General features: G+C 47.1%; 3 protein-coding genes across 7 annotated transcripts; 2 read left to right on the forward strand and 1 right to left on the reverse strand.

Annotated features, from left to right (window-relative positions):
• Window positions 1-275: 275 nt before the first annotated feature.
• On the reverse strand, window positions 276-5,270 carry TATDN3 (TatD DNase domain containing 3). 4 transcript variants are annotated; one of them, XM_057397060.1, is made up of 10 exons: window positions 5,154-5,270; window positions 5,035-5,067; window positions 4,882-4,955; window positions 4,581-4,665; window positions 3,902-3,964; window positions 2,817-2,926; window positions 2,377-2,432; window positions 2,049-2,161; window positions 834-911; window positions 276-501 (listed from the first exon to the last, which is right to left on the reverse strand). In XM_057397060.1, exons 1-10 carry the CDS (start codon window positions 5,208-5,210, stop codon window positions 358-360), a joined length of 813 nt encoding a protein of 270 aa, XP_057253043.1. In that variant the 5' UTR covers window positions 5,211-5,270; the 3' UTR covers window positions 276-357. The 4 variants fall into 4 exon arrangements, with proteins under 4 accessions (XP_057253043.1, XP_057253042.1, XP_057253041.1 ...); XM_057397059.1 differs by having other exon boundaries at window positions 834-914; XM_057397058.1 differs by having other exon boundaries at window positions 4,581-4,701.
• Window positions 5,194-16,467, forward strand: NSL1 (NSL1 component of MIS12 kinetochore complex). The gene is made up of 6 exons (XM_057397056.1): window positions 5,194-5,469; window positions 6,244-6,328; window positions 9,917-10,047; window positions 12,131-12,185; window positions 14,693-14,760; window positions 15,674-16,467. The coding sequence occupies exons 1-6, from the start codon at window positions 5,209-5,211 to the stop codon at window positions 15,941-15,943; spliced, it is 870 nt and encodes a 289-aa protein (XP_057253039.1). The 5' UTR covers window positions 5,194-5,208; the 3' UTR covers window positions 15,944-16,467.
• A 3,943-nt stretch (window positions 16,468-20,410) lies between these two features.
• On the forward strand, window positions 20,411-24,091 carry BATF3 (basic leucine zipper ATF-like transcription factor 3). Of its 2 annotated transcripts, none has more exons than XM_057397018.1 (3): window positions 20,411-20,662; window positions 21,375-21,479; window positions 23,727-24,091. In XM_057397018.1, exons 1-3 carry the CDS (start codon window positions 20,630-20,632, stop codon window positions 23,910-23,912), a joined length of 324 nt encoding a protein of 107 aa, XP_057253001.1. In that variant the 5' UTR covers window positions 20,411-20,629; the 3' UTR covers window positions 23,913-24,091. The 2 variants fall into 2 exon arrangements, with proteins under 2 accessions (XP_057253001.1, XP_057253000.1); XM_057397017.1 differs by lacking the exon at window positions 20,411-20,662 and adding an exon at window positions 20,981-21,099 and having other exon boundaries at window positions 23,727-24,089.
• The last annotated feature ends 377 nt before the right edge of the window (window positions 24,092-24,468 follow it).

Genomic DNA, 24,468 nt, shown 5'->3' on the forward strand with positions numbered 1-24,468 from the left:
TTGAAGAGCTCCGGTGAGGCTGAAGCGCCACACATCATCTATCTCCCGGACTGGGAGCAGCTGAGCAAGGAAACTATCCTGACAATTGTGTGGTGCTCTTCTTTATACATTATTCAGTGAGAAACATGAGAGATGCAATTGAACAACCTGCCTTTATCACCTCCAAGAGGGACAATGGTGCATACAAAGGGTCTTTGAGAATTTCCCTGCATTCATCCTATGCAGCTTTAGAACACTCTGCTCACTTCTTGAACTTTGCAACACCAAAACTTCGCTTTAAAACAAGATGGACACTGGCTTTATTAATTAAACCATAAATAACAGTTTCTGCAATATCATATATTTCAGTTTCTCAGTCTATATCTGAGGAAAGTTCCGAAGTTTGGGGAATACTTTCAGTGCGTTCTGTGTAGTGACTTCTATAACTTCTTCAACTGGAATTCCTTTAATTCTGGCAATGTATTCTGCAGCAATGTAGATATTTTTTGGTTCATTTCTCACCTGAAAACAACCACCAAACAAGAACAAAATTACAGATCTCTACAGAATACAGGTCTTTCAGATTCAGTATGTCCTGGCACAACTGTTACACCCTGTGCCAGAAGAATTACACGTATCTTCTTCTTGGGTTATTCTTCCCTCTGCCCATTCCTGAATTACTTCTCCTTCCTCAGGAACACTGACTTGCTCATCTCAAAACGTTCACTTGGCAACCTCTTTCATCCTCTGTACCCATGCTTAACACTACTTCAATCTCCCCTGCCAGTAACTGACCTCCATGAGGAGTGGGTTTGGATATACATATATAGAAGTCCTTGCTCCCCATCATTTACCTGTTTTTCAGGCCCCAGAGCAGGAGAGTCAGTTTCCAAGCACATATTTTCCAGTGGTAACAGCTTCACAAGCTTCTGCTTCTTGAAGAAAATAAGACAACTGTTAAACACCTCATGCACTTAGAGCTGTGGGGGAAGATGTATGAAGGGAGGCTATGTTTTGCATTTAAAAGCAACATCAAAAGACCTTGGTGTCACTGTCTGCATTTTATCAACAATTTCAGAACGGAAGCAAGAATACCAGGAGCTGCTCAAGAAGTCCTTCCAAATTAGGACTATCCTGTTTTCTGAATAACTGAACTATTATCTAAACACTGAATCCATTGTTATTACATCATGTAGTTATACTGCACAAAACACCTTAAGAGTTGCCAATGCAATCTTAATTAGCTAGTTTTCTGTATGTATATATATTTCTGTGGCTTTTTCTCATCTCTTTTACCCCTCAGCCCCACTTTGCTTTCCTTTCTCCTCCTAACCCTACCCCATCTATATCCATCCCTCACCCCCCCTCCACTTGAATCCTGCCTTTTCCCGTCTTACACTTCCTGAGCTTATCACAGAAAGTGATGATGGTGCAGGATGGAAACAGACTGCTCCAAAAGCAGAAGTCAGCATAGCTTGTGGCAGCTCGGAGTATAAATTGAAACAGCAGCCTCACAAAACCAAGGGCTGAACCTGAACAATGCTGACTTTAAGTAATTTAGCTGTGTCTTTGCTGGGCACACTTGGTGATAATCGCAGTTCTGCCAGGGTCTGTAACTTAGCCAACTGTGAGCAGATTTCCTTTTGAACAGAAAGTGCTGAGACACAAACTAGTTCTTTTCCACATCATGTCTTGCTCTAGGACAGTACAGTGACAGAAGCTTCTGAAGAAAAGTTCACCAGAAGCCCCATGAAAATGAGAAAAAAATCACTTATTTTCTCAATCCTTGTTTCTCAGGAATAGCTGAACTGGTTTAGCCAACATTTCCCCCAAAAAGTCAGCCAAGGCAAAAATCCCAGGCAGAAATTGCGCCAAAGTAAAAATGTGCAACACTAAGAACTGAAACTTCTATTGAGAAGTGTCAGGTGACAGCAACCATAGCGAGTACTGCCAGTCCCACTTTGAACTGTAGACTTCAACAGGCATGTTCTTGAGCTGTCACATTTGCTATCATGATAAGATGTCAGATATTACCTGCAATGCAAGCAGCAAACCCCTTTAAACGTTACCTGTTCACTCCTTATAATGGAAGGAGGAATGGAGAAGAAGTATCCAGCTTTCACCCCTTCCATTGCAACAGATGGCTTTCCATCAAAGGCATGGAGCAACACCTTGGTAGCACCTCAGAGAAGAGAAGCAAACCAAATCATCAGCAGGGCTTACAGTAGGTCTGCAACATCAGCTTCCAATGGGATCTCAGTCCCATAAGGAACGGACATCAAATCTCCGCACTGTTCCTCCTAAGTTTAATGTACACAAACTGATCTGAGGACATGGCACAACAGAAGAAACAATGCTAACAAAAGACATGACAGAGAAAACTCATTAAAAACATACCTTGTTCCTTCAAGAGGTTAATGGTCGGTCTTCCAGCTGAGCGGGAATGAACATTTCTGTACAGCAAGGAGATAAGGCATTAGGAAACACAGCAAAATACTTTTTTTTGGACAAGACACAGATGAACAGCAGCAGCTTGGGATGAATATAACTACTCTGTAGTACACCTTTATCAGGAGAAAAAAACATCTAGAGATGTAAATATGAATCATTTTAGCTACAGTGAAGATGCAGCAACAACATGGCAAGGGCAGGACATAGAAGATGACTGTATTCAAGTGGAAACATAGGGAAAGTTCTATAATTGCATATCAGACTGGAGGCAGTCAGGACACTAATGCCAGTTTAATCCATGTAAGTAATAATTATAAATCCTGGGAAATATTTCCTCATGTTATTGAAATCTGGCAAATTCTCATACTAGTATAAATACCACCTACAAAGGCAAGTCCAGTCTTCTCGCTATCTCAGTCTGCTTGATCAAAACCTGTCTTTGTCCTTCCTTCTGTTCATCCGTGCTGGCAAATCTGGGAGTGAAATCTAGTCCAACCTACAGTACAAGAAGAGAAGTGAAAACCTTTAACAGATCTAGCATTTGACAAAACCACAATACCACATATAAAGGCAACAAATGCTTCAAACCCACAGGCATTTCAAAACATACATATTAGAGACTGCAATTAAAATGAGCTCAACTGCAGCTGAACTCAGAAAGAAATCCATTCTCAGCCATGAGCTCTTCAACTGTGAAAGTACTTGTGAGCAAATAAGTAAGTCCCTCCAGTACCAACACACAAAAGGCTGACTCTACCCTGGAGCTTTCAAGCCTCAGTTTATAAACAAATGTAAGACAGCAGACAACATAAGGATACAGACAGAGAGGGATCACAAGAAAAAAGGACTGTACACACTAGTGAGGTGTACTGAAGTCATAGCTCAGCCTCACTTTGTCAGGGAAGAAGGCAGGAAGGATCTGAATGAGGGTAACAATGTGACTTGACATTTCACAGTATCAGAGAACAGGTCCAAAGACATTTGGGTGTACGGCAATATAGCATGATTATGCAATCTTCCTATGAAATTCACCAGCATAAATGTCATCTATTTCCTAATAATGACAAAGAAGCAAAAGAAGGGAACAGCAAAACTGAAGGAAAGCACATTAAGAGAATTACAAATCAGACTTAGTGCTTGTTCAGACTGACAGCAACACTTATTGCATACACAAAACCAAGTATTCGCTAAGTTTTTGTAATTCTGGTGACAGATGGAATCACATAATGGTTTGGCTTCGAAGGAACTAGAGCAGGTTGCTCCAAGCCCCTGTGTCCAACCTGGCCTTGAACGCTGCCAGGGATGGGGCAGGCACAGCTTCTCTGGGCACCCTGTGCCGGTGCCTCAGCACCCTCACAGGGAAGAGCTTCTGCCTTAGATCTAACCTGAACTGAAGCATCCCTCTCTGCATTCAATGCCAAAGACACTGCCAAAGTCATAGACATTTAAACAAGTTAAGAATTTTACTTACTTCCCCAATCCCCACCAGTTTATCTTTGTAGAGTTCTATAAGCGGCAATGCAGCATCCAGATCCTGCAAGAACAAATTAGATGCAACCCTCACTGCCCTTACCAGGTAGAAGGGTTTTGAACTCAGTGTTAGGATTAAATTGGAGTTCCCTTCATCAAGCTTAAATTCTGTACCTTAAAACTTGCTATTAGCGGGAGTTGTGTGGTCAGATTCTAGAAACCTGCAGGATTTCCCTTCTTTACATCATGACCCTTTATTTCAAGTTATCCTTCCATAGGAGCAGAAGTAATTAAAACAAAGGTTGCAGACAGCCCCCAAGTTTTTCAGGCTAAGGGCACGAACCACTGCTTCCACTTCCCATGCTAACAAAGGGACATCTGCGAACACATGTGTGCTGTTCACTGTAAGCAAAGCACTCACCTGGGACTTCTACAAACTGTTTTATTCCAGTAACACGGCCAGATGACTGCAGTGAACAGTTCTGCCTTAGGACTAACGCAGAGAAACGGATGTGCTAAGAGACCCTGGGGTTCGGTCTGCTGGGTCTTTTGTATTACAGAGAGAGCAAGAAAAGTCACCGGGCAGATCTACGTTAAATCAGGCAAACCGGAGCACTCCATCATCTGCCCTGAGCAGTCCCAGCTGTATTCTGCAGCCGAGTTAACTCTCTGTGGTTTACCTTCAGTGTAACGCTGCGCTGCTCCTCTGGTGAAACCTCCTGAACCGGGTGAACTCCCAGGCACGGGAAAACAAACCCCGGGAATCTAGGCATGGAACGTGCATCAGTACCGTGAGAGAAACTGCACAGAAAGCGGGTTTACAGCCAGCACGGCCTGACCAAGGAAGAGGGCAACGAGGCCCCCACCAGCTCCCACTGGGGTGGGGGGAGTGCTGCGGGACACAGCGGAAGGGTTCTAGGACAGGGGAGGGGGTGCCGCGGCACACGATGTGAGCTCCAAGCCTCCCCTCCCGCCTCGCACCTCTCCGACAGCGCCAGGACGCTCGGGAACTCCGCCGCCTGCTCCGACACCACGACAAGGGCCGACACCGCCGCCTGCAGCACACAGAAACCCCCGCGCCGCTGAGGCCCGACCGGGGCGGAGCGGGCCGCGGGTCGCTGCCGGGCGCCTCACCTGCTGTGCCGCCCGCACCACATCCGCCACGTCCTGCAAGAGACGCGCACCGCCTCAGCAACACGGCCGGGGCCGAGGCTGCACCCACCCACCCGCCACCCCGCCCGTCCGCGCCTCACCGCCTGGAAGCAGGGCGCGGCGAGGTGGCAGTGGCAGTCCACCGGTCCCGCCGCCATGCCGCGCCGCGGGCGCAGAGGAAGAGGCGGGGTGGCCCCGGGTTCTGCTTCCGGGCCGGTATTTCCCCTCCGTGCTAGGCGGGAAATGGCGACCCCGCCGCCGCCGCCTCTCAGCCCGGGCCCCGCCGGGCGGGACGCGCGGGTGCGGTGCTGCCGGCGGCGCGGCCTGGCCGAGGCGATGGAGCTCTGCGCGCCCTTCCTGCGGGCCCTGGAGCAGGGGCAGCCAGGCGGGACCGCCACCGCGGGGGACGCGCTCTGGGTAAGGCGGGGAGGGAGCGGCCCGGCCTGGCCCAGCGACACCGGGTCTCGAATGCTGGCAGGGGCCCGGCACTAAGCTGAGGTGTTCGCGTTACCTTAATGGGTTTGTGTTTGCTACGAGAGGGACATTGAGGTGCTGGAGCGGGGCCAGGGGCGGGCAACGGAGCTGGTGCAGGGCCCGGAGCACAAGTGTGATGGGGAACGGCTGAGGGACCTGGGGGGTTCAGTGGGGAGAAGAGAAGGCTCAGGGGGAACCTGATGGCTCCCTACAAGTGCCTGACAGGAGGATGGAGCCAGGAGGGGCTGGGCTCTGCTCCCAAGGAACGAGGGATGGGACAAGAGGAAACGGCCTCAAGCTGCCCCAGGGCAGGTTTAGATGGAGCTGAGGAACAATTCCTGCCCCAGAGGGTGCTCAGGTATTGGAACAGGCTGCCCAGGGCAGGGCTGCAGTCACCGTCCCTGCAAGTGTTCACACTGTGGAGACGAGGCCTCAGTGCCATGGGTTAGTGGTGGCCTTGGCAGTGCTGAGCAATGGTTGGACCTGGTGAGCTTAAAGGGCTTTTCCAACCCGGTTGAATCTATGGTTCTACATAGCTGAACTACAGACGTAGTTGTTTAGCCTGACAGGGCTGACCTGGGCAGGGCAGTGAGGCCAGAGCAGCCTTTCCAGCAGCAGGCATCACGTACGTGGAGGATGCTTCTTGAAGCCTCCTACCTGGGGAGGGCTCCTGGAGAGGCTGAAGGAGGGTTTCTCAAGCTCTCCTTTGTCTTGCAGAACTTCAAAACAGCGGTGCAGGAGAATGTCACCATCAATGGGCAGCCCTGGGATGAGACTCAAGATGACTCCAAGCCCCAGAGTGGTATGTGTGTGTTTCCATTGATCTCCTGAGTGGGTTTGTTTTGGTTTCTGCTTGTGGTTTCTTGAATTGGGCAGTGGTTGTAAGGATGCTTACGGAGCAGGGGAGGTCAAACTCCAGCTCAGATGTGCCTGTGTAAAGATGTTTAGTGCTGTACTGTGGGAACACAATTCTTGCAGAGCAGTGCTTATAAATGAAAATAAGAGTAACCAAGATGTTTAGGGACCTGTATCCAAGAGAAAAGAGACAGGCAAAGTGCTTTATGTGAAGGACTGTTGCTTGTTTGACACTTCTCAAGTTCCTTATCGATCTTGAGGCACAAACTCCAGCTGTCACTAATATGGTGCCTACATAACTTAAAGGATTTGCTCTTGACTACCATAGAAAAGTAGCGTATAGACTGTCCCAAAGTAGCTGATATTAACATGGGGAAAAAGAAAGGTTTATCAAAGTTTAAGGGCAGCAGTCTTGTTGGAAAGTCTTCAGCAAGCTTTTCGGAAGTTGGCATTTCGTAGCAAGACTTTTCATTTGGGAGGTTAGGAAAGAGCATGTTCTATTTCATCAGTTTCTCCTATCAGAATAAAGGTAATATACAAAATTCAATGGAATGGGGTAAGGTGACCTATTTTTAAAGCTAGAACACAACAATAGATCCAAGTCCAGTGACCTCCCATCCTCTCTGGACAGTCAGTTTCTGTGTTTGGCAGTTCCTGTTGGAATTCCCGTTACTGCAACGTATCTGTTGCCTCTCATCCTCCTGCTGCACAGCTCTGAGAAGAGCCTGCCTCTGTCCTCTCTAGAACCACCCTTTAGGTATCTGAGGATAGCGGTTAAGTCACCCCTTAGCTGAGCCTCCAGGCTGAGCAAACCCAGCTCCCTCAGCTGCTTGTTGTACATCATGTGCTCCAGATGCCAGTCCTCTTGCTGTTTTGAATTGCTCCCATACCCAGTGATGCTGTCTCTTGGTGCATCCAAGCTAGGATGTTACAGCTTAGCGGGTGAGAATCGTGGCTGGATCATTAAGCTCAGAGGGTAGTGTTCAGTGGTTCATACTTTTACCTCGGGGCTGATTACAAACACAGTTCCTCAGGTGTCTATTCTGGGACCCATTCTTGTTAGTGCCTATCCAAGACCTGAAGGAGATGGGAAGTGCCTTCACCCTATTTGCAGCTGACATCAGCCATGGTGGGATGCAGTGAATATGCTCAAGGGCAGGCCCATTCAGTAGAATGTAAACAGGTTGGAGAAATGCATCTGGGAATCTCATAAAATACAGCAAGGACAAAAGCAAAGCCCTGAACCTGGGAAGGGATAACCCCCTGCAGAGGTGTGGGACCTGAGGGTGCTGGTGGGCTAACCATGAGCCAACCTAGTATATTGTGTCAACGGGAGTGTAGTCAGTAGGTACAAAGAAGTGATTATTTGCCTTTAGTCTGCACTTTCTGGAGCACAACTGGACTACTACACTCAGTTTAGGACCTACCCCCAGTACAGGAAAGTTGTTGATAAGCTGGAGTTAGTTCATCAGAGGCTGCCAGGTGCCCAGAGGACTGGAGCACTTGCGCTGCGAGTTGAGACTGAAGGAATTGGCTTGTTGAACCCAAAGAAGACAAGCCAGCCTTCCAGTACCCACAGGGAGGTTACTGAGAACACAGAGCCAGGCTGTTTATAGAGGTGTGCAGTGGGGGAACAAAAGGCAAGGCTCACACTGAAAGGGGAGATTCTGACTTGATGTAAGGAAGTAAAAACTCACATTAGGGTAACTGAGCATTGGAAAAGGTTGCTCAGAGAGCTTGTGCAGTTGCCAGCACTGGAGGCTTCCAATAACAAACTGGACAAAAGTGTTTGGAGCAACCTGGTTTAAACTGGGAGTTGATTCTGCTGTGAGCAGGAGGCTTGAGTGACAAGAGCCTTCCTGAGGGCCCTTCTAGCCTGCGTGGCCTTGTGCTGGGGACACTGGCCAAGATCTCTTCCTGTCAAAAGAATCTAGTAGTATGTCTGTTGCTGCTATTTAATATACAAATTAAGTAAGTGGCTAAAATTACTGGTATTTATATCTAATATATATACTCTGTTTATACTTACTGTCTTTTGAATAATAATAGTAGAGATTCTTAGTAGTCTGGTGTCCAAAGAAAACTTCAGTACCATTCATTTGCTTCCTCCGTTAGCATTAGGTATTCTTTGCCTGAAACTTGATGCTTTTTACAGTTGCACAAAGCTGAAGATACAGATATGTTGAACTGGCTGTGGAGAGGGAGCTCCTTGAACTCTTTTGGTTAGGAAGCTTCTGCAATTGTAGTTCTAGAATGACAAAACATCAGTTCCTTTGACTATGAGGTCAAAAATGCATTGGTCTCGTGATGCAAAATGCCAGACTGATTCAGGCTCATTTCACTAATTCAGATTTGTCCAAAAAATTCTCAACAGGGTTTTCTTAACAGGAAAACTTTGTCCAGACAAATGTTATTTTCAGTAAGTTCTCCTTTGTCTGTACAAGTCTAACTTAATGCCAGCTGAGATACTGCCATCTTCCTGCAGTTGATGTAAGGACTGTGTTGTGCTTTTCAGTTTCACATTTACTCATCTGCCTGCCTATCTGATCCAGCTGGAATCACCCAGTGATCTGGCATTTTGAGCCTCCAGTATTTACAGTGACCAGGGGCTCAAATGTTTCCTCTCTGTACTTAAATGATTTCATGGTGATCCTAAACCAAGCAAACCCACAAACTCTTAAAACCTTGCATTTTCCTTTCTGAGGTTTACAATCACCTGAGTCTGCACAGGTTGACCCAGAGAAGGTGCTCAAGATCAATTCTTTACCACTAGGTGGAAAACATTGCATGGCATGCAAGTTGTGCTCAAGACATTAGTGAAAACAGGGAGTATATATCTTCTGTAGGGTAGGAGTAGTGAAATCACCAATTGAAAGCTGAAAATACATTCTAGGTACTGAATCTTGGGAGTGGAAAAGCAAGTTATGAAAGTTAGGTCCTACTACATACGGTCTCTTGGGCCTCTGATGTTGAAAGCAGATATGTTTTGGGTTTTGCAAACTCCTTCCAACTAGGAGTTACAGGTGTCATCAGGATGCAGAGTATTTCCAGGAACTGTGTTGCATTGTCAGGTTCAACTGCATGTTTGTGCTCTATATGAAATACAATCGGGTGGCTTCAAATGACTCTTTGGATAGTTGGTGTTTGCATAATGCTTGTAACTTACACAGATAAACCATTTTTCTTGCTGCATCCTGTGTTGCTTTTCTTCACTTGGAAAACAAGTTCCCTCAAAAGAGAGCAGTTTTTTTGTGAGACGTTCTTCATATCTTCAGAGTTCATAAAGAAATAGGGGTTTGCTTTTTGCCCCAGGTGATTCTCTACCTCCCCATGCCCCATGTTGTGCTTCCATTTCTGTATTGCCTTAGAAAGAAGGTACAAGACATATATTTATCTCTTCATTGATAATTATGCATGATTTCGTATTGCAGATCTAAAACTCTCTTTTTGTTGAGACTTTGTCTCAAATTAAAAATAAGAAAACCAACAAAAACTTAGAATTCCTACAGTAACTTTGTGTGTTTGTCATTTTTAGGTTCAGACATTAAAGTTCTTGAAGATGAATTTGATAAAGTAATAGTAGTGACAACAACAAAGCGTAAGCAGTGGCCTAGAAAGATACTGATTCATGCTATCCAAGCCATGAAGGCAGAGCAAGAGTTGTTGGTGAGTATCCTATGATTTTCAGAAAACCTTTGCATATACTAGTTGCTGATCATCTGGAACTTAAAAAATAACCTTGACCTTTTAAGCTTCTTCCCATAGTTGCTCTGGATTCTTTGCATTATAGTGAAATTAGATGATCTTAAGGTCCTTTCCAACCCTAACTATTCTATGATTCTATGAAATTCAGTTCTTTGCATTAATTGGCTCCTCAGTAAAGTGAGGGTTACTACAGACCATTGTGACTGTGAGTGAACCGTGCTTTTGGCACATTCAACAAGTTAGTTAAGCAGATTGCTTTATCTCATGATTTACAAGCCAGTATTCACCTAGTTACCCAGATGTCAAATCTGGGTTTCTGAAATCCTTGCCTGAAGGCTGGTTAAAGTACTAAATGTTCTGTTGCGTACAGATACAAGTGGCAGTACAAGAGGTAACGACCTCAAGCTGCACCAGGTGATGTTTAGATTGGGTATTAGGACATCTTCATCCAGAGGGTGATCAGGCGTTGGAACAGGCTGCCCAGGGAAATGGTGGAATCACCATCACTGGAAGTGTTCAGAAAACATGTAGATGAGGCTCTCAGTGACTTGGTTTAGTGGTGAACTTGGCAGTCCTGAGGTAATGGTTGGACTTGATGATCTTAAAGGTCTTTTCCAACCTAGCTGATTCTGTGATAAACATTATCATGTGCAGGCTGTTCAAAGGGTGGCTTTGTTTTCCTAAATGCTTTGTTGAGCTGACTACTTAAGTAACACTGAGTAAGTACTTCCAGTAAAGAAAGAAAAGACAAAAAGGTAATGTGGATTAATGAATAGATGCAGTAATTTCTCTGGGGTTTTTTGATACTGAGTGTGATTACTGGCATTAAACAGCTTAGTCTTGTCCTTGGTTGCTGCATTTCTTTCCTGCTGTTAAGTTAGATCTGCCTTTTGCTTACCTGCTGATTAATTAGGAGTCAATTTCCTTGGGGAAAAAAGGAAAAAACAACAAGAAGAGGCAGTGGGAATAAGTGGAAATACAGGAAATTCCGTGTAACCGTTAACAAAAAACCCAGCTGTGATGGTAGTCAAACCATTGGCACAGGTTGCCCAGTGAGACTGTGGAGTCTCCATCCTTGGAGATGCCCTTTTCCTGCTGCTGAGCTCTTCAAAGTTTTACATGACTACAACTAGATGATCACCGTATAAGTTTTCAATCAATACATTCTGTTACGTTTGAGGATAATGCAGACAATGTTTGTTCTTCTGCTTGGAGTTGTTACTGTAAGGTTGCTAAGAAGATCTGTCAAGTGTGAAAAAATTGCTCTAGTACAACTACAGGGAGGAATAAATGACTTTCCTCCTATGTGCTTTTGATTGAAGAAGGTTGGAGGGACAGCTCCTGAAGTGGAGAAAAATAGTAACTTCCAGATGATATAACTTATATTGTCATGTCTGTGGTTTTTTCCATCCCTCTTAGATACTTCTAATCCTACCACTGATGTAACTAAATATTAGTTGTATTCATTATTTATTATTAGTTAACTTCATGTCACAATTAACTGATGTCAAGTCACAAGACTCAGAGTAGGACGAAAAAGCCAGGCAGCCTGACCTGTGGAGCAGAGTGTTCATACTTACACATATGTAGTTGCAGGGCTAGAATGTAGTCATTTAAATAGTTTTCTTTTTCTTAGCTTTTGTTTTAATGTACCCTTTGTTTGAATTTGCTCCCCTGTGAAAGTGTACTGCTGGTTTTGTGAATGGCTCCTTAGAAACCAGAGCAGCTTTTTCCTCAGTTGTGCAGCAGGTGGCAACGCATCTTCCAAAACTGGATTCAGTTTAGTTCTCAGGCTTTAGTAACTACAATTCTGCAAGCTACAGCAGATTTTGGAGATGTTTGCAATGAACGTCACTCTGTTAACCAGAATGCTGTTTCCAGTAGCTATCTATAAACTTTATCTCTCATACTTTCCTTATCTGAGCAATTCCACCACCATCATTTTGTATTAGCCTTTCTCTGTTGTTCTTTCTGCTCTGTGTATATTAAATATCTATTAAACCAAGAGGCTGTTTCAGAATCTGTCTTTGTTTTGAATATGTAGATGCTCTACCAGCCTGTGGTACCACCAGAGGAGATAAGATCACCACCTTCTCAAGGTAAAGATTTCATGGGGAGGGCAGCTGCCTGAGGAAACACTGCCTACCTGATTGGCCAGCTGTAAATGTTGAAGAGGTTTTCTTTCTTTGAACTTGTTTAAATAACTAGCTAAAGCAGCTAGAAGTTTGTCATGACTGCATGTAGTGCTGCATCAGTTCATTGTGTTCATTGCTCTTGTTTAAGTGCTGTCTGCTGTCAAGCACTGTACTTAAAGGTGGATTGGGTAGAAATTGTCACAGAGCTACTACTCTCAGTAGGTTTTCTTCTTCACTGCTGGTGGAGGCCAGATAGGGAACTAAATGGATTAATGACATTATACTTTGACCATTCTTGTGTTCCTTCTGTATGAATACTAGAAATGCTTCTGTCTCTCTTCCTAATCAGTCAGTTTCTTCAGCGAATTGAAAACACTCACCTAGTGCTCAGTGACGGCAGCGTGAACTCTCCTAACTTGCAGAGGAAGCATCAAATTTTATCCTGCCTCTGCCGTTTGTAAGGGTTGATGAAGAAACAAAACTGCAAACAACACCATGAGTTTGCTGCATACTTTTGAAAGATTCCTTATACAAACTTCTTGGAATGAGGCAGTGTATTTTGCAGTTGGTGTTTGGGATGTACTTCTTTTGAGGTTGGCCTTAAGAAATAGAAACTTTTGTCTTGCCTGTTCTTAGGTGTTGAAGAATTACACAATTTATCAGTGTTGTTCTAAGTTGAAGTGTGATGACACACAATCCACTATGAATTGCTGCACGTGGTTTAAAGCTGATGTAGCAAGCAGTGGTGTTTAAGTTTGAGAAGCTGAGCTTAATCTTCGAGCTCTCACCCTGCTGATGTGGCTGCATTCTAGTCATCATTTCCTCTTTGTAAACAGGAGACATTGCTTCCAGAAATGCCAGCCTGTGCAGCTAATAGGAGCAGTAAAGAGTGTCACTTCATGGCTGAGTTGCTTTTAGTTTCCAGTGTCCAGGTCTATGCTTTTCTGATGTGAATCAACTACTTGCAAGTTACTAACAGCTTGCACTATGGTATTGCCCTTTTAGGTTTGGTAACAGCAAAGTCCTATCTAAGATAGCATAGAGTTTGTGCTAAATTTTAGTGTTATGTAGTCTTTGGGAAGTTTATGTATCCCAGTTTAGCACATACAGTGGCCAGAAACCAAAAATATTTAGATTACTCAATACCTTTCGTTTCCTTTTTTCATTTCCCTATGTTTTGGAAAGCTTTGAACACTGAGGAATATAACGCTGTCAAGCTGCACGCCTGCAGGCACATTTCATTTAACTGTCAGTCCTTCTGTATAACTGCAATAATCAAAGGATTTATTTTTACTTAACTCCTTCCTTGCTTTTTCATAGGATCACCAATTTTCTAATCCAAATACTCTCCTGTGAATGCTTCATTATAGACATGTCCTTTTAGAGGATGTCCATTCGTAGGCCTCTGTGGTGTGTTTAAAGAGGCTGCTGTTGAACTACCTCTCCTTCTGAACTCTGAAAATGATGGTGCATTCTAGTATCCACATCATACATGGGTCATGCGGTCCTCAACCATCCCTGCTCAGCACATCGGGCATCTGAAGAGACCGTTTAACCAAGCACCATCTCTTGCTGCTCACTCTCACTGTGTTTCAGCAGGGGATCGCTGTCACCCTGTGCTAGAACACAGTGATTGACATAAGCTGTCTTCACCATGTAACACTTGCTTATCCTTTCATTTTAGGGGTTTGGTGGTGGTGGCATAGCATTGGAGACAGAATGGCAGAGAACATGCAGACCAATTTTGGAAGAGTTGAACTTTTGAGTAAAGAATTATTGCTTGTAAATCAATCATCAAAAACATATATTGTGTTGATGATGTTATCATATTGCTCCTGCAATCAAGTATATGCCATTTCCTCCCAGTATTCTGCACCTGCTGCCTGCTTCAGTGTTCCTGAAAGCTTCTTTTTCTTTCTTTGCTTATTAACCCAGGAGAACTAATGCAGTTCATGTTGTTTATGCTTGGTTCTGTTTTAGTCTTGATGCAAACGCTTGGTAGGCTCAGCCAGGAGAAAAATGTAACCTTTATTGTAAAAGCCGACTTGTTGGAGCTCCTTAAAAATGGGTTTACTTTACCTCACTTTCTCCACAGTTGTGTTCTTTCATGCATTTTTATTCAGTGTAATATGAACTTGAAAGGTTTGGAAACAGATCTTTTTCTGTTCTCTTCCTTTGTGTCAAACACCGTGTCTCATGTTTTGTATAAGCTGTAGGCTTTCTAGTGAAGAACTTTGCAGCTTGTGATAGTTGAGACTGCTAGGCACTACGACATTTTGAGTGTTAAAAGAGTAATAATAGTAAAATAAAACATATAAGCTCTTGTCCTCAATGCCATAATGAAAGGGTTGTGCTGTAGGTTTAATTTTATACTGGGACCCCCCTGCTTTTCTGTTTGATTCCTAAACAGATAGTGGGGGGGAGGAAGTTGTATTTCAGAAGTTCATTTGGGCTTTGGGTTTTTTCTGTAGATGCTTACATCGCAGATCTGAAGCAGGTGATGGAAATGGCATCCAAACACATCAGAGGAGCAATGACGGTGAGATCTCTGTGTTCTGAGAAGATAGTCTTTAGTTTCTTGAGCTGATAAATATGTCAGAGAACAGGAGTTCTAACCTGTCTTGGCTGTGGATTTGTACCAGAAAGCCTGTGTGTGTATTGTTCAAGTAGGTTAATCTTCAGGTTTGGACTGCTGAAGTTCCATCTGTAAAGCATTACATCTCACATGGTGGTGAGGAAGATGACCCTGTGGCTGTATGTGTTTTTTACAGAGATTTTAGAGCCTGCAGCATCTGAAAACTAAAACATATTTTGAAGACCTGAACAGCTTCATATAGCATGGGACATTTATTACTTCAGTACCAGCTTAGACATGAACTGTGGTGTTCCTGTGCTACTCAGCTCGGAGATGTAATGCAGGAACATTGAAACTTGGCATACTCCTTGCATTGCTTCTTGAGCAGAGACCCTTGTCACTCTTTGGCTGGTAGCTCTGAGTTGCCAACCTTCACCTGCCACCCGAAGGATCCTTTCTGCAGCCTCTGAAGCTTTTGTGCCCGTCAGAATCTAATGATCCTACAAGGATGCTGGAGAAGGACTCTTCATCAGGGACTCTAGTGATAGAATAAGGGATGATGGGTTCAAACTGAAACAGGGGAAGTTCAGGTTAGATCTAAGTCAGAAGCTCTTCCCTGTGAGGGTGCTGAGGTGCTGGCGCAGGGTGCCCTGAGAAGTGGTAATGCTCTATCCCTGGCATTTCAAGGCCATGTTGGACTGAACCTGGGGTGACACAGTCTGGTGTGAAGTGTCCCTGCCCATGGCAGGGGGTTGGAACTGAATGATCTTGAGGTCCTTTCCTACCCTAACTATTCTATGATTCTATAAACACATTTCATTCACTGTAACCATTACTTTCCCCATGTAACATGAGACACTTGGGTTTGTTTTTGCAGACTCTCCCAGGACTAATAGAAAGAGCAGAAGGTTTTTCCCAAGCGTTAACTTGGCAACCAACCTTGGAACTCTGCAGGGTGCAGCAAGGAGTCTTTGCTTGCAAAGAAAAGAAGGAAACCGATGTCCAAAATCTCTTCTTGCCAGGAGAGGTCACACCAACAGACACTGGTACCAATAAAAATGTTTTGCTTAAAAGAAGAAAAGCTGTAGGTTCACCAGAAAGAAGACGCTACCCACTTCGACGGAGGAAGATTGCTCTCAGCACCTGAACTTCTCTTGTGCTATTTTCAGCTTGGAATCTCAGTTGTGCTCTTGTTCAGTGTGCTCAGGCTTTCTCTTAAAACTTCGTCTCCCCTCTAATGCGGTGCTGTACGTGGGAGCTTCCTCAGTTATTTAGCCTTTGATCCTTCTGAATATTTCTATTTTTACTGTCACACTGGGGTTATATGAAAGCCTGCACATACCAGTAGCATCCGATACCCAGCAAATGGATTTGCTGGTGAACTCTCTTTGTTTTGCTCTTTTATTCCAGCATTTAGCTTGAGTCCTCATGCTGAGCACATGCTTTATGTATGTGGGCACTCTTTTGGTAAACCGCTAAGTGCTCATTTACATTAAGCATGTCTCTAAAGAGGTTGGAGACTGTCTAGCTGTCCTAATGCACTTTCATTTAGTACTAAGTCAGGTAGCTATTTTTTAAATAAGTAAATTAAAAAGAAATTCACTGGAGCATATTGAAAACACCAGTTTTGATACGATGTCACAGGTTTTAGAGAATCCACACACAAATGGGACATTGCATTCCTGAACTCAGGTCAGCTGGGCTTATTTGTAGTCATATCTGGTTAAACTTGGGGTTTTAGCAGTTGTACATACTTACTTGTAGTGTACTCTTCTGAAGAGGGATTCAACCATCCACATCTTCCCGTCAGCTATTTCGCTTCATGTAAGCCAAGTACGCAGCTGGGGGTTTCCTGGACAATAGGTCTACGCATTACAGGATCTTGACTTGGGTCACGTATGCATTTAGGGTGTTTGACTAAACTGTAAAGATCAGTATAGACTACCAGTAAGTGGTACTAAGTTGAGCTAGCTTGATTTATTTCTTTACACATTAGATTGCACAGTAGCACTAAATTGAGCCTTGTGCCTTAACCAATCATAACTTGTCTGGTTTATGGTTGCATGTGCTTGTAGTACTTGTGTCTAATATAGAATGTATGTCTTGCACAGTAAATGGAGAGGGCTTTCAGAAGCTTTATTAATGAAATGTACTGTGGGTAGAAGATAGGTCCATCTTCATGTCTAAGAGGCTGGAAACGTTCAGAAAACACATGACAGATTTTGGCATCATTTCTTTTGTAAAGGTGAGTACCTATATGAGACTTTGTATATTTAATCATCTGTAAATACTTGCTTCCCATCACTCATGTATATTCCAATGTGTGTTTTTATACTAAGTAAATTAAATCAATTAAGGAAGATCAAAGTTTCAGATAATGTTCTTAGTTCTAATCCTGGAGTAGATAGTGACTGAACAGTGAAGACTTCAGAAGACATCTGTGTTAAATTTGGGCTCCAGTAACTAAAGTAGTTCCCTTTACCGCCTTTGAACTCACAACTGTTATTAATCTGAGGGCTACAAAGCAGCTAATGTAAGAGAGGACAGGATGTGAGAGGGACTGGAGCTGCGAAGCTGTGGAACGTATGACTGGGACAGGTTTTCACACAGCGACTCGCTGTTGTACTGCTTTGAGCACGTGTGAAAATCCCCCCCGTGGCTTCTTCCCCAAGATCCACAGGTACTCTTTAATCTGAGTGTTCCAAGAGTTTGCATGGCTCCCACTGTAGCATTTGAACATTTACTGTGCTAATAGGAAGATTCCCTGCTATTCTTCGTGAATAATGATAGGCAAGTACAGAAATAGCTAGGAATAAGCATACCTCTTAGAAGAGGTCCCATCAAAAATGGATGAGGTAGGACAAACGCCTTCAGAAATAGGAAGGTAGAGCACCGTGCATTAAGACTCAGTAAGTGAATGCATGAATCCACCCCACAGTGTCTGTTACTGTTAAGGATGCTTGGTCTGCATGGGATTTGAGGGAAGTGGGAATGGATGCCCTGAGCTCATTCCACAGCCCTTGTTTCAACTGCAGCTGGGTGGAAACGCTGGCCAGAGGAATAGTGTGAAGAAGGTTAAAGAAAACAAGAATCCAAGTGCAGTGTATAAAGTATGAACTTAAAAACCCTCTGATGGCTACTGTTGGCCAAGTGGCGAGGGAGGGTGTCAGAGAACCTCCCTTCAAGTGCAAGTTCCCTGGTGAGCTGAGCTTAAGCACTTGAATGTTCAGCTGGCTGTTCATTTCTATAGCAAGTGGTATCTGCAGCTAGCTGTGCCTGGGAATCTGCTCTTGCCATTGGCAGCAACACATGAAATACTCCAGGTTTTCCCAGTCCTTTTGTCCTTCAGTTAACTTCATAGGAATCAGCAGCGTTGTGCAAGTCAGGGGCTAATGAAGGCTTCCACTGAAATGTCACAACATCCAAACGCCTTATTTTTAGCTCGGGCACAATCGGTGTTGCATCAAGAAACGTCTGGTAGTTTTTCTTTATATAGCCTTTGGATTTTGTAAGACAGCTGGATGGTGGTGGGTGCTTGGGAAGGTTTGCGCACCAAGGTTGAGTTTCTTGGCTGCTTAGGGCGAGGTGGAGCATCTCGCTGTTCGTTACCGTGTCCTGTCAGTGATGCGCTTGTTGCTCGTGGGGTGGAAAGTTGCACACTGGAGCTGTATCCTCAGGCACTTTGGCTCTGTGTAGTTTCTGAGCACAGGGGATTACAAACAGCACGCGAGGAAGCTCCTCTTCCAGAAAGCTTCCCATGGATGCTGACTGTCGGGGGGCTGGGGTGCTCTGACCCGTGCTGTGCTGAGCTGTGCTCAGCAGCTCTCCTCTGCCTGTGTGTGGGCTGCTTCGGTGCTGGCAAAAATCACTGATAACTGCCATTATAAAGTGTAAGCTCAGCTGACTGCGCTGCTCTGGGCTTGTTTTCTCTCCTGCATCGAGACAGCACTGCTGTTACTGCTGTGTTACCTGGAATTGCTGTGTAGGCATCTCTGCAGATGTACCAGAGATAGCTTTAATACACAGCAGAAATGTTCCCACAAGCAAATTCTGACTTCGTTTCCTTTGTCACTTTGAACAAGACCAGGCTGCATTTGGGCTCCAGGGACTGTCCCATGACTTGTCCCATATTTGTGGGACCCTGGAAACCTCTTTCCTCTATAGGTGCCAGGAGTCATTCAATGAAGCAGATGCTAAGTTCTTGGTAAGCTGCTCAGGACTTGGTGCTGCTGACAGCCTGCAGTCAGCATGGCTCCTGGAACAGCATGAGAGCTCCATATGGGGTCAGGTCAAAGTCCTGCTGTGGAAGGGGCTTTTTTTTCCCCACAGATCACCCTGAAGGGCAGTTGAGCTGTTTTGTCCATGCGGTTCATGGATTTTATTGCAAGAGGGTGTATCTGTGCCCCGAGCTTATGGAAATACCATCTTCTGGTCCTGTTTATTTCAACTGTGCCTAAGCTACAAGGAGCCCACTGCTTATTTCTTAAGCAACTGCTCAAACACTGCTTGTGCCCATATTTCTGCTCCTTTAACCGCATGGTGAGCAGTTAGTGCAAGATTGGACTGTTGCAAAGGAGGGGTTGAGAGCAATTCACCCTCTGATCACTCACTTTCTTGGACTGCCTTCCTGCTGATATTGGTTTGGATTTCTGCAGCTGAACCTGTATCTCCTGCCTTCCTGCTGATATTGGATTCCTGCAGCTGAACCCGTATCTCCTGCCACCTCCATCGCACCCCCTTGGTGAGCATCCCTCATCCACACACTGGGTGGTGGAGGAAGGGAGAAGCAAGACTGCTTTTATAGAAAGCAGGGATTGGGAATGCCCTGTCAGATGCTTGGGGGAGCCAGCACAGCCTGGGGACACAGGTGAGGCCAGTGCTCCGTAGGGAAGTGGGTCTCCATGGTTGTTAGGCTGAGGAAGGCTCACAGGTCAGTGCTCAGGGGAGTTGTGGGTAGCAGGAGGATGGAGACACAAGCTACTTTGGGGTGGAGCAGCAGGGAGAAGCGCTTGCCTCTGGGAAAGTCCTGCTCAGGTTTCTCAGTGGTGCTGACTGATGCTGCTGGAGCCTCACGGGAAAGCTGTGGCAGACTCCTGGAGTCCCTGGCAGCGCGTTTCTCCCACGTTCAGCATGAAGTGTTAGCCGGATCTTCCTAAAAGAAGGTTTATAACAGATGCTGACATTTGCTCAGTTTGCAAACTTTGTAAGCTCACGTTCGTTGAAGCTGCAGGACTCAAACTCCTGGGAAAACCAGAAGAGAGACGTGACCAATGTAAGAAGATACCTGGGGCTTTATGACTGAGTGCCCTCCACTCTGGGGGCACTTTGCCGCCTTCTGTGTCTGCCCCTAAGAGCTGTGACAGGGTTTAGTGGTGGGTTTGGCAGTTCTGACGTAAAAGTTGGACGTGATGATCTTAAAGGTCTCTTCCAGCCTGGTTGATTCTATGGTTCTATGAAAGCTGAGCGCGGCTCAGAGTGTGCAGTGGTTACCAGGTACAAATGGTAGAGCAGGGATGTTGTTGAAGTACCTGCTGCTGTGAGCACCTCCCGTTCCTTGGGAGCAGGGGGCCAGGACAGCGGTTCGATTAGAACAGAAGGGAAGGGTTTGGAGCGATGAAGGAAACGTTGTGGTCGCACAGAGAGATTTTGGTCTGCAGCAGCGGCGTTTTCCGCAGCCCTCGCCCGGCTTCGCCCTTACAAGAAGCTCTGTGGAGTTTCCTGATGATTTAAAGGAACCGGGCGAGCAGCGAAAGTGAAAATCGCTCGATCCCAGCGCCGGTGCCGTGCGAGCCCTGGCTGTCACTGCACGGAGCTCGCCCCGCTTCGGGGGCCGATGGCGGAGCGCGGCGGGCCGGGCCGGCGGGAGGTGAGCGGGGGGGGGGAGACAGGGCTGGAGAAGGGAAGCCGGGAAGCCGCGGGCGGTTGCTGCGAGGAGAGATCGCGGCTCGGGCGGCCGGGGCAGCCCGGGGGATTTTCAGGCAGCTCCTGCCCGGCAGCGCCGTGCCCCGGGGGTGCGGGTTTCCCCCCGGCTCCCGGCGCTGGCAGGTCCCGGGGGCCGGGCACCGGCGCGGGGGGCCGGGCGCTCCCGGTTCGCCATGTGACGGCCATGCGGGCGGTGCGGGAGGGCAGCTCCTCCCCGGGCCGGGGGTGCCAGGTGCCGGGCGGCTCGGGGCGGTGCGTCCTGCCCCGCGCTGCGCTCCCATCGCATCCCCTCCGCTGCCCGCTGGAGCGCAGCAGCGTCCGGGGCGCTCCGCAGGCGGCGGGATGTCGTGCGCCGTCCCGGCGGCGGGGGGCAGCCAGCAGGTACGGGCAGGGACGGCGCTCGGCGCTGGGGACGGGCGGGAGCATGGGGCTGAGACACGCTGGGCAGCCCTTCCCTTCCCCACAGGCAGCCGGGGGAAGCAGGCGGTGCGCTGCCCTTCGCAGGCACCGGGAGGGCTGTTGGATGGCCAGGGGTAAGGTGCTGTGGTGATGCTGGGAGTACGTGCACCTTCTCAGAATCAGTTGCACGCCTGACTTCAGGCGTCTGCAAGTGCACCTTAAGAACTAGCCTGGGGGCTTTGGCTTGTGTCTTGCAGAGTCATGAAGAAGATGACAGGAAGGTAAGGAGGAGAGAAAAAAACCGAGTGGCTGCACAGAGGAGCCGGAAGAAGCAAACTCAGAAAGCAGATAAACTTCACGAGGTGAATGGGTGCTTGATGCTCAGCAGGCACGGCTTGGTACCGAGCACGGGACTTCACCATGAGAGGGACTTCGTCAGGAGGCGTGGGCCTGTCTTCACCCTCCCCCGGCTCCGAGCTGTGGCGTGAGGCAGGCACGCTCATGCTGCGGGTGCCTGGTGGTGCGGGACAGCACGGCCCTGCCCCCCGTGACACTGCCAGGGGATGTGGTCCTGCCCTGGCCTCAGCTTCTCGTGCTGCTCGGTGCCCACCCAGTGAGCCGGAGCACAGGGCTCCTCTGGGATGCACCGAACCCCTTTTGCTCTGGATTAGCGTTGAGCTTGTCGCGTTCACTGCAGCAAGGTGAACGCTTGCTGCCTCAGAAGGGAGAAGGTGATGGAGGAGGAGGGGACCGTGCTGCTCACTGGCGGTGCTGGCTCAAGCCAGTACTAAAACAACAGTGTGAGCCAGGAATACCCAGGCTTCTTAGGAACTTGAAAGCCTCCAAGAGTGAGAGCTCGGTTCAGTTACAGTGGTGCTTGTGTACTCTGATAAATAATAGTGGGTGTTTTTTTGGAAACACCCATCATGAAAGTAACTGTTTCTTCCAGAAACTCTTAATGTTTCCCACTATCTACAATGTGCTGTGGTTTTCTCACCTCCCCAGTGCAAACGCCGGAGGGCAGGAATCCCCTTTGTCTGCTTTGGGATGTTACCCCACACAACAGTGCTTTTGTTGTAGGCAGGGCTCTTGGGGTAAGCACTAGTGCTGCTGTGGCTGTGGCAGAGGCCGTTGTTCAGCCCCGGAGGTTCAGCACAGGCTTTTCTCAGCGGGAAGGATCTGCCAGCACTCAGCAGAGGCCAAGAGGGGCAGCGCGGGGAGTTTTGGGTTTGGTTTTTCCCTGATCTCCTCTGAGTCACCGCCAGAGAAAGCCAGGTGCTGGTACTTCTGGAAAGGGGCAACCCCGGCCTTTGTGGAATCCTGTCTGAGCCCCGCGCCCATCCTGCAGCCGCTCTGATGCTCCTCCTGAACTTGAGGATCTTCTTTGTGCCGCTTCATTCTTGGGCACGCTGGTGTCCCCAGGTGCAGGCAGATCTGGTTGGATGGGCATTCGTTCTTAGCAAGAACCATCTGATAGTCTCTGCAGTGGGGTAGAGCAATGGGAGAATAACACTTACTCCAAAACGCAACCCCACGCAGCAAGAAGAGGAGAGCAGAGTCAGGGATGGACAATGGGCTGGAGTTCGGTTACCGTAATGTGTTTGTTGTACGCTGCCTGTTGTACTCAGTGGGTGGGAGGTGGAAGGTGGTGGAAGGGCACGAAGGGGATCCAGACTCTGGCAGCAAAGGGCAGCAGAGGCAGTGCCAGGCAGCCCCGAGGAGCACTGCACGTCCCTGCTGCCTGATAAACAGGCCTTGGAAGGGAGGTGAGGTTGAGTGGGTGAGTGCTGAGCCCTGGGCCAGCAGGGAGGGGCAGACTCCGTGGGCTGGCTCTCATGTAGCTCTCTCCTGTTTGGGACGCAAAGGCTTGGCACCAGGGACACTTGAGACACGCAGCTCCCAAAAGCTGTGGCACGCGTGTGTTGCATCCGTCGCAGATGGGGGCTGCAGAGCTCAGCACTCCTGCAGTTCAGAGCTGCTTATTCACTGCTAGAGAAGCCTTTAGCTCTGCTTTTTAGGTCAGGGGTATCCAAGGCAGTGCTCAGGCCTTCCGGTGACAAAGTGGGGCTGGAGCAAGCTGGCATGACACCCTCCTCCTCCTGCTCCTGATTCCCAGCATCTGAGCAGGTGGCACTGGGCAGGCTGTGGTAGGTGTGCACTGGGTAAAAGGCCTTTCCCCACGCTGTCCCCTTTCCTCACCAGCAATGCCAGGAGCCAGGTTTTCCCAGCACCTACCTGCAATCAGTGCTTTCATTCCCTCTGCTCTGACTGTGCATCAGTGCCCTGCAGCATTGGTGCCCTTCCCAGCAGGCACAGCCCAGGGCTGGCACCAGCCACCATGGGGACACAGCCACTCGTGCCTGACGGGGACCCCCAAGGGCCAGCAGCATCTCCTGGTCTTCAGGGAGCACAGCATGGCCAGGGCATGGGTTGTAAAGCACTTTCCGTGTTCCAGCACCCACGCTGTGTCTGTCTTTCCTTGGCATTTTGTGTGTTGTAGCAAGAAACCACAACAGTTTTTCTACAGTTACATGAATATACTCGAGGTGGGAAGCACTGGAAGGGATGTTTTGACTCTGAGCAGGCTTTCTGTTTTTCTCTCCTTCCAGGAATACGAGTCTCTTGAGCAAGAAAATACCTCTCTGAAAAGAGAAATCGGCAAGCTAACAGATGAAATGAAACACTTGAGTGAAGTGTTGAAGGACCATGAGAAGATCTGTCCACTATTGCACTGCACCATGAACTTTGTGACCATACCAAGGCCCGATGCACTCACCAGCTGCCTGCCGAGATGAAAGCCTTTAAATGGGATGTGTGAAAGTGCCACTAATGGGAGATTTGAAGAACTGCCTACTTATGGCACAGGTCTTCCATCGAAGGGGCTGGGGGCTGGACTCTACCAAACATCTCTTTTCCATGTTGAAATGTTATAGCCTTCTGAATCTCAGGAAAACACCAGTGTGGATAAAAGACAATTTGAACTAGGATCTTTGAGCCATGGTTTTGCATCCAGACATGTCAGAGTGGTAAAGTCCACCATTGCACAGTGGAATGGAGACAGGGAAAAGTGCTCCCCCTGGGCTGGCATGCCTTTCTCCCACATGTTCACTGCCAGTAACCCTTTATCACTTGTCACCCATGTGTATCATGTTCTGGCTGCTGTTTTTTCTTTCCTCTGAACAGTTTTGGTTAATAAAAGCGATGTCCTATCTTTGTGATGTTCTCCACCTTCTTCGCTACTTGGTGGCCTTATGACATCTCTACTTTTTCTGTACTGTTCAAATCCAAAGTCTAATACTGATCTTCCTGTCAGCTGTTTGATTATTTGCTTCTTCATTGGCTCCTCTTTGG

Source organism: Pezoporus wallicus, unplaced genomic scaffold, assembly GCF_028554395.1.
Source record: "Pezoporus wallicus isolate ANWC-B61680 ecotype Strahan unplaced genomic scaffold, APGP_CSIRO_Pwel_v1 contig_14703, whole genome shotgun sequence".
In the NCBI taxonomy this organism is placed as follows: Eukaryota; Metazoa; Chordata; class Aves; order Psittaciformes; family Psittacidae; genus Pezoporus; species Pezoporus wallicus.

What these genes read in the sequence shown, in the direction of transcription:
- NSL1 (XM_057397056.1), top strand. Translation starts at nt 5,209, where the DNA reads ATGCCGCGCCGCGGGCGCAGAGGAAGAGGCGGGGTGGCCCCGGGTTCT. An exon ending in AGGCAGAGCAAGAGTTGTTG is followed by an intron (nt 10,048 to 12,130) that starts GTGAGTATCCTA and finishes TTGAATATGTAG; the next exon opens with ATGCTCTACCAGCCTGTGGT. An exon ending in ACATCAGAGGAGCAATGACG is followed by an intron (nt 14,761 to 15,673) that starts GTGAGATCTCTG and finishes TTGTTTTTGCAG; the next exon opens with ACTCTCCCAGGACTAATAGA.
- TATDN3 (XM_057397057.1), bottom strand. Translation starts at nt 5,210, where the DNA reads ATGGCGGCGGGACCGGTGGACTGCCACTGCCACCTCGCCGCGCCCTGC. An exon ending in AGCGCAGCGTTACACTGAAG is followed by an intron (nt 3,965 to 4,580) that starts GTAAACCACAGA and finishes TTGTTCTTGCAG; the next exon opens with GATCTGGATGCTGCATTGCC. An exon ending in CCATTATAAGGAGTGAACAG is followed by an intron (nt 915 to 2,048) that starts GTAACGTTTAAA and finishes ATTTTCTTCAAG; the next exon opens with AAGCAGAAGCTTGTGAAGCT.
- BATF3 (XM_057397017.1), top strand. Translation starts at nt 21,061, where the DNA reads ATGTCGTGCGCCGTCCCGGCGGCGGGGGGCAGCCAGCAG. An exon ending in CGGCGGGGGGCAGCCAGCAG is followed by an intron (nt 21,100 to 21,374) that starts GTACGGGCAGGG and finishes TGTGTCTTGCAG; the next exon opens with AGTCATGAAGAAGATGACAG. An exon ending in AAGCAGATAAACTTCACGAG is followed by an intron (nt 21,480 to 23,726) that starts GTGAATGGGTGC and finishes CTCTCCTTCCAG; the next exon opens with GAATACGAGTCTCTTGAGCA.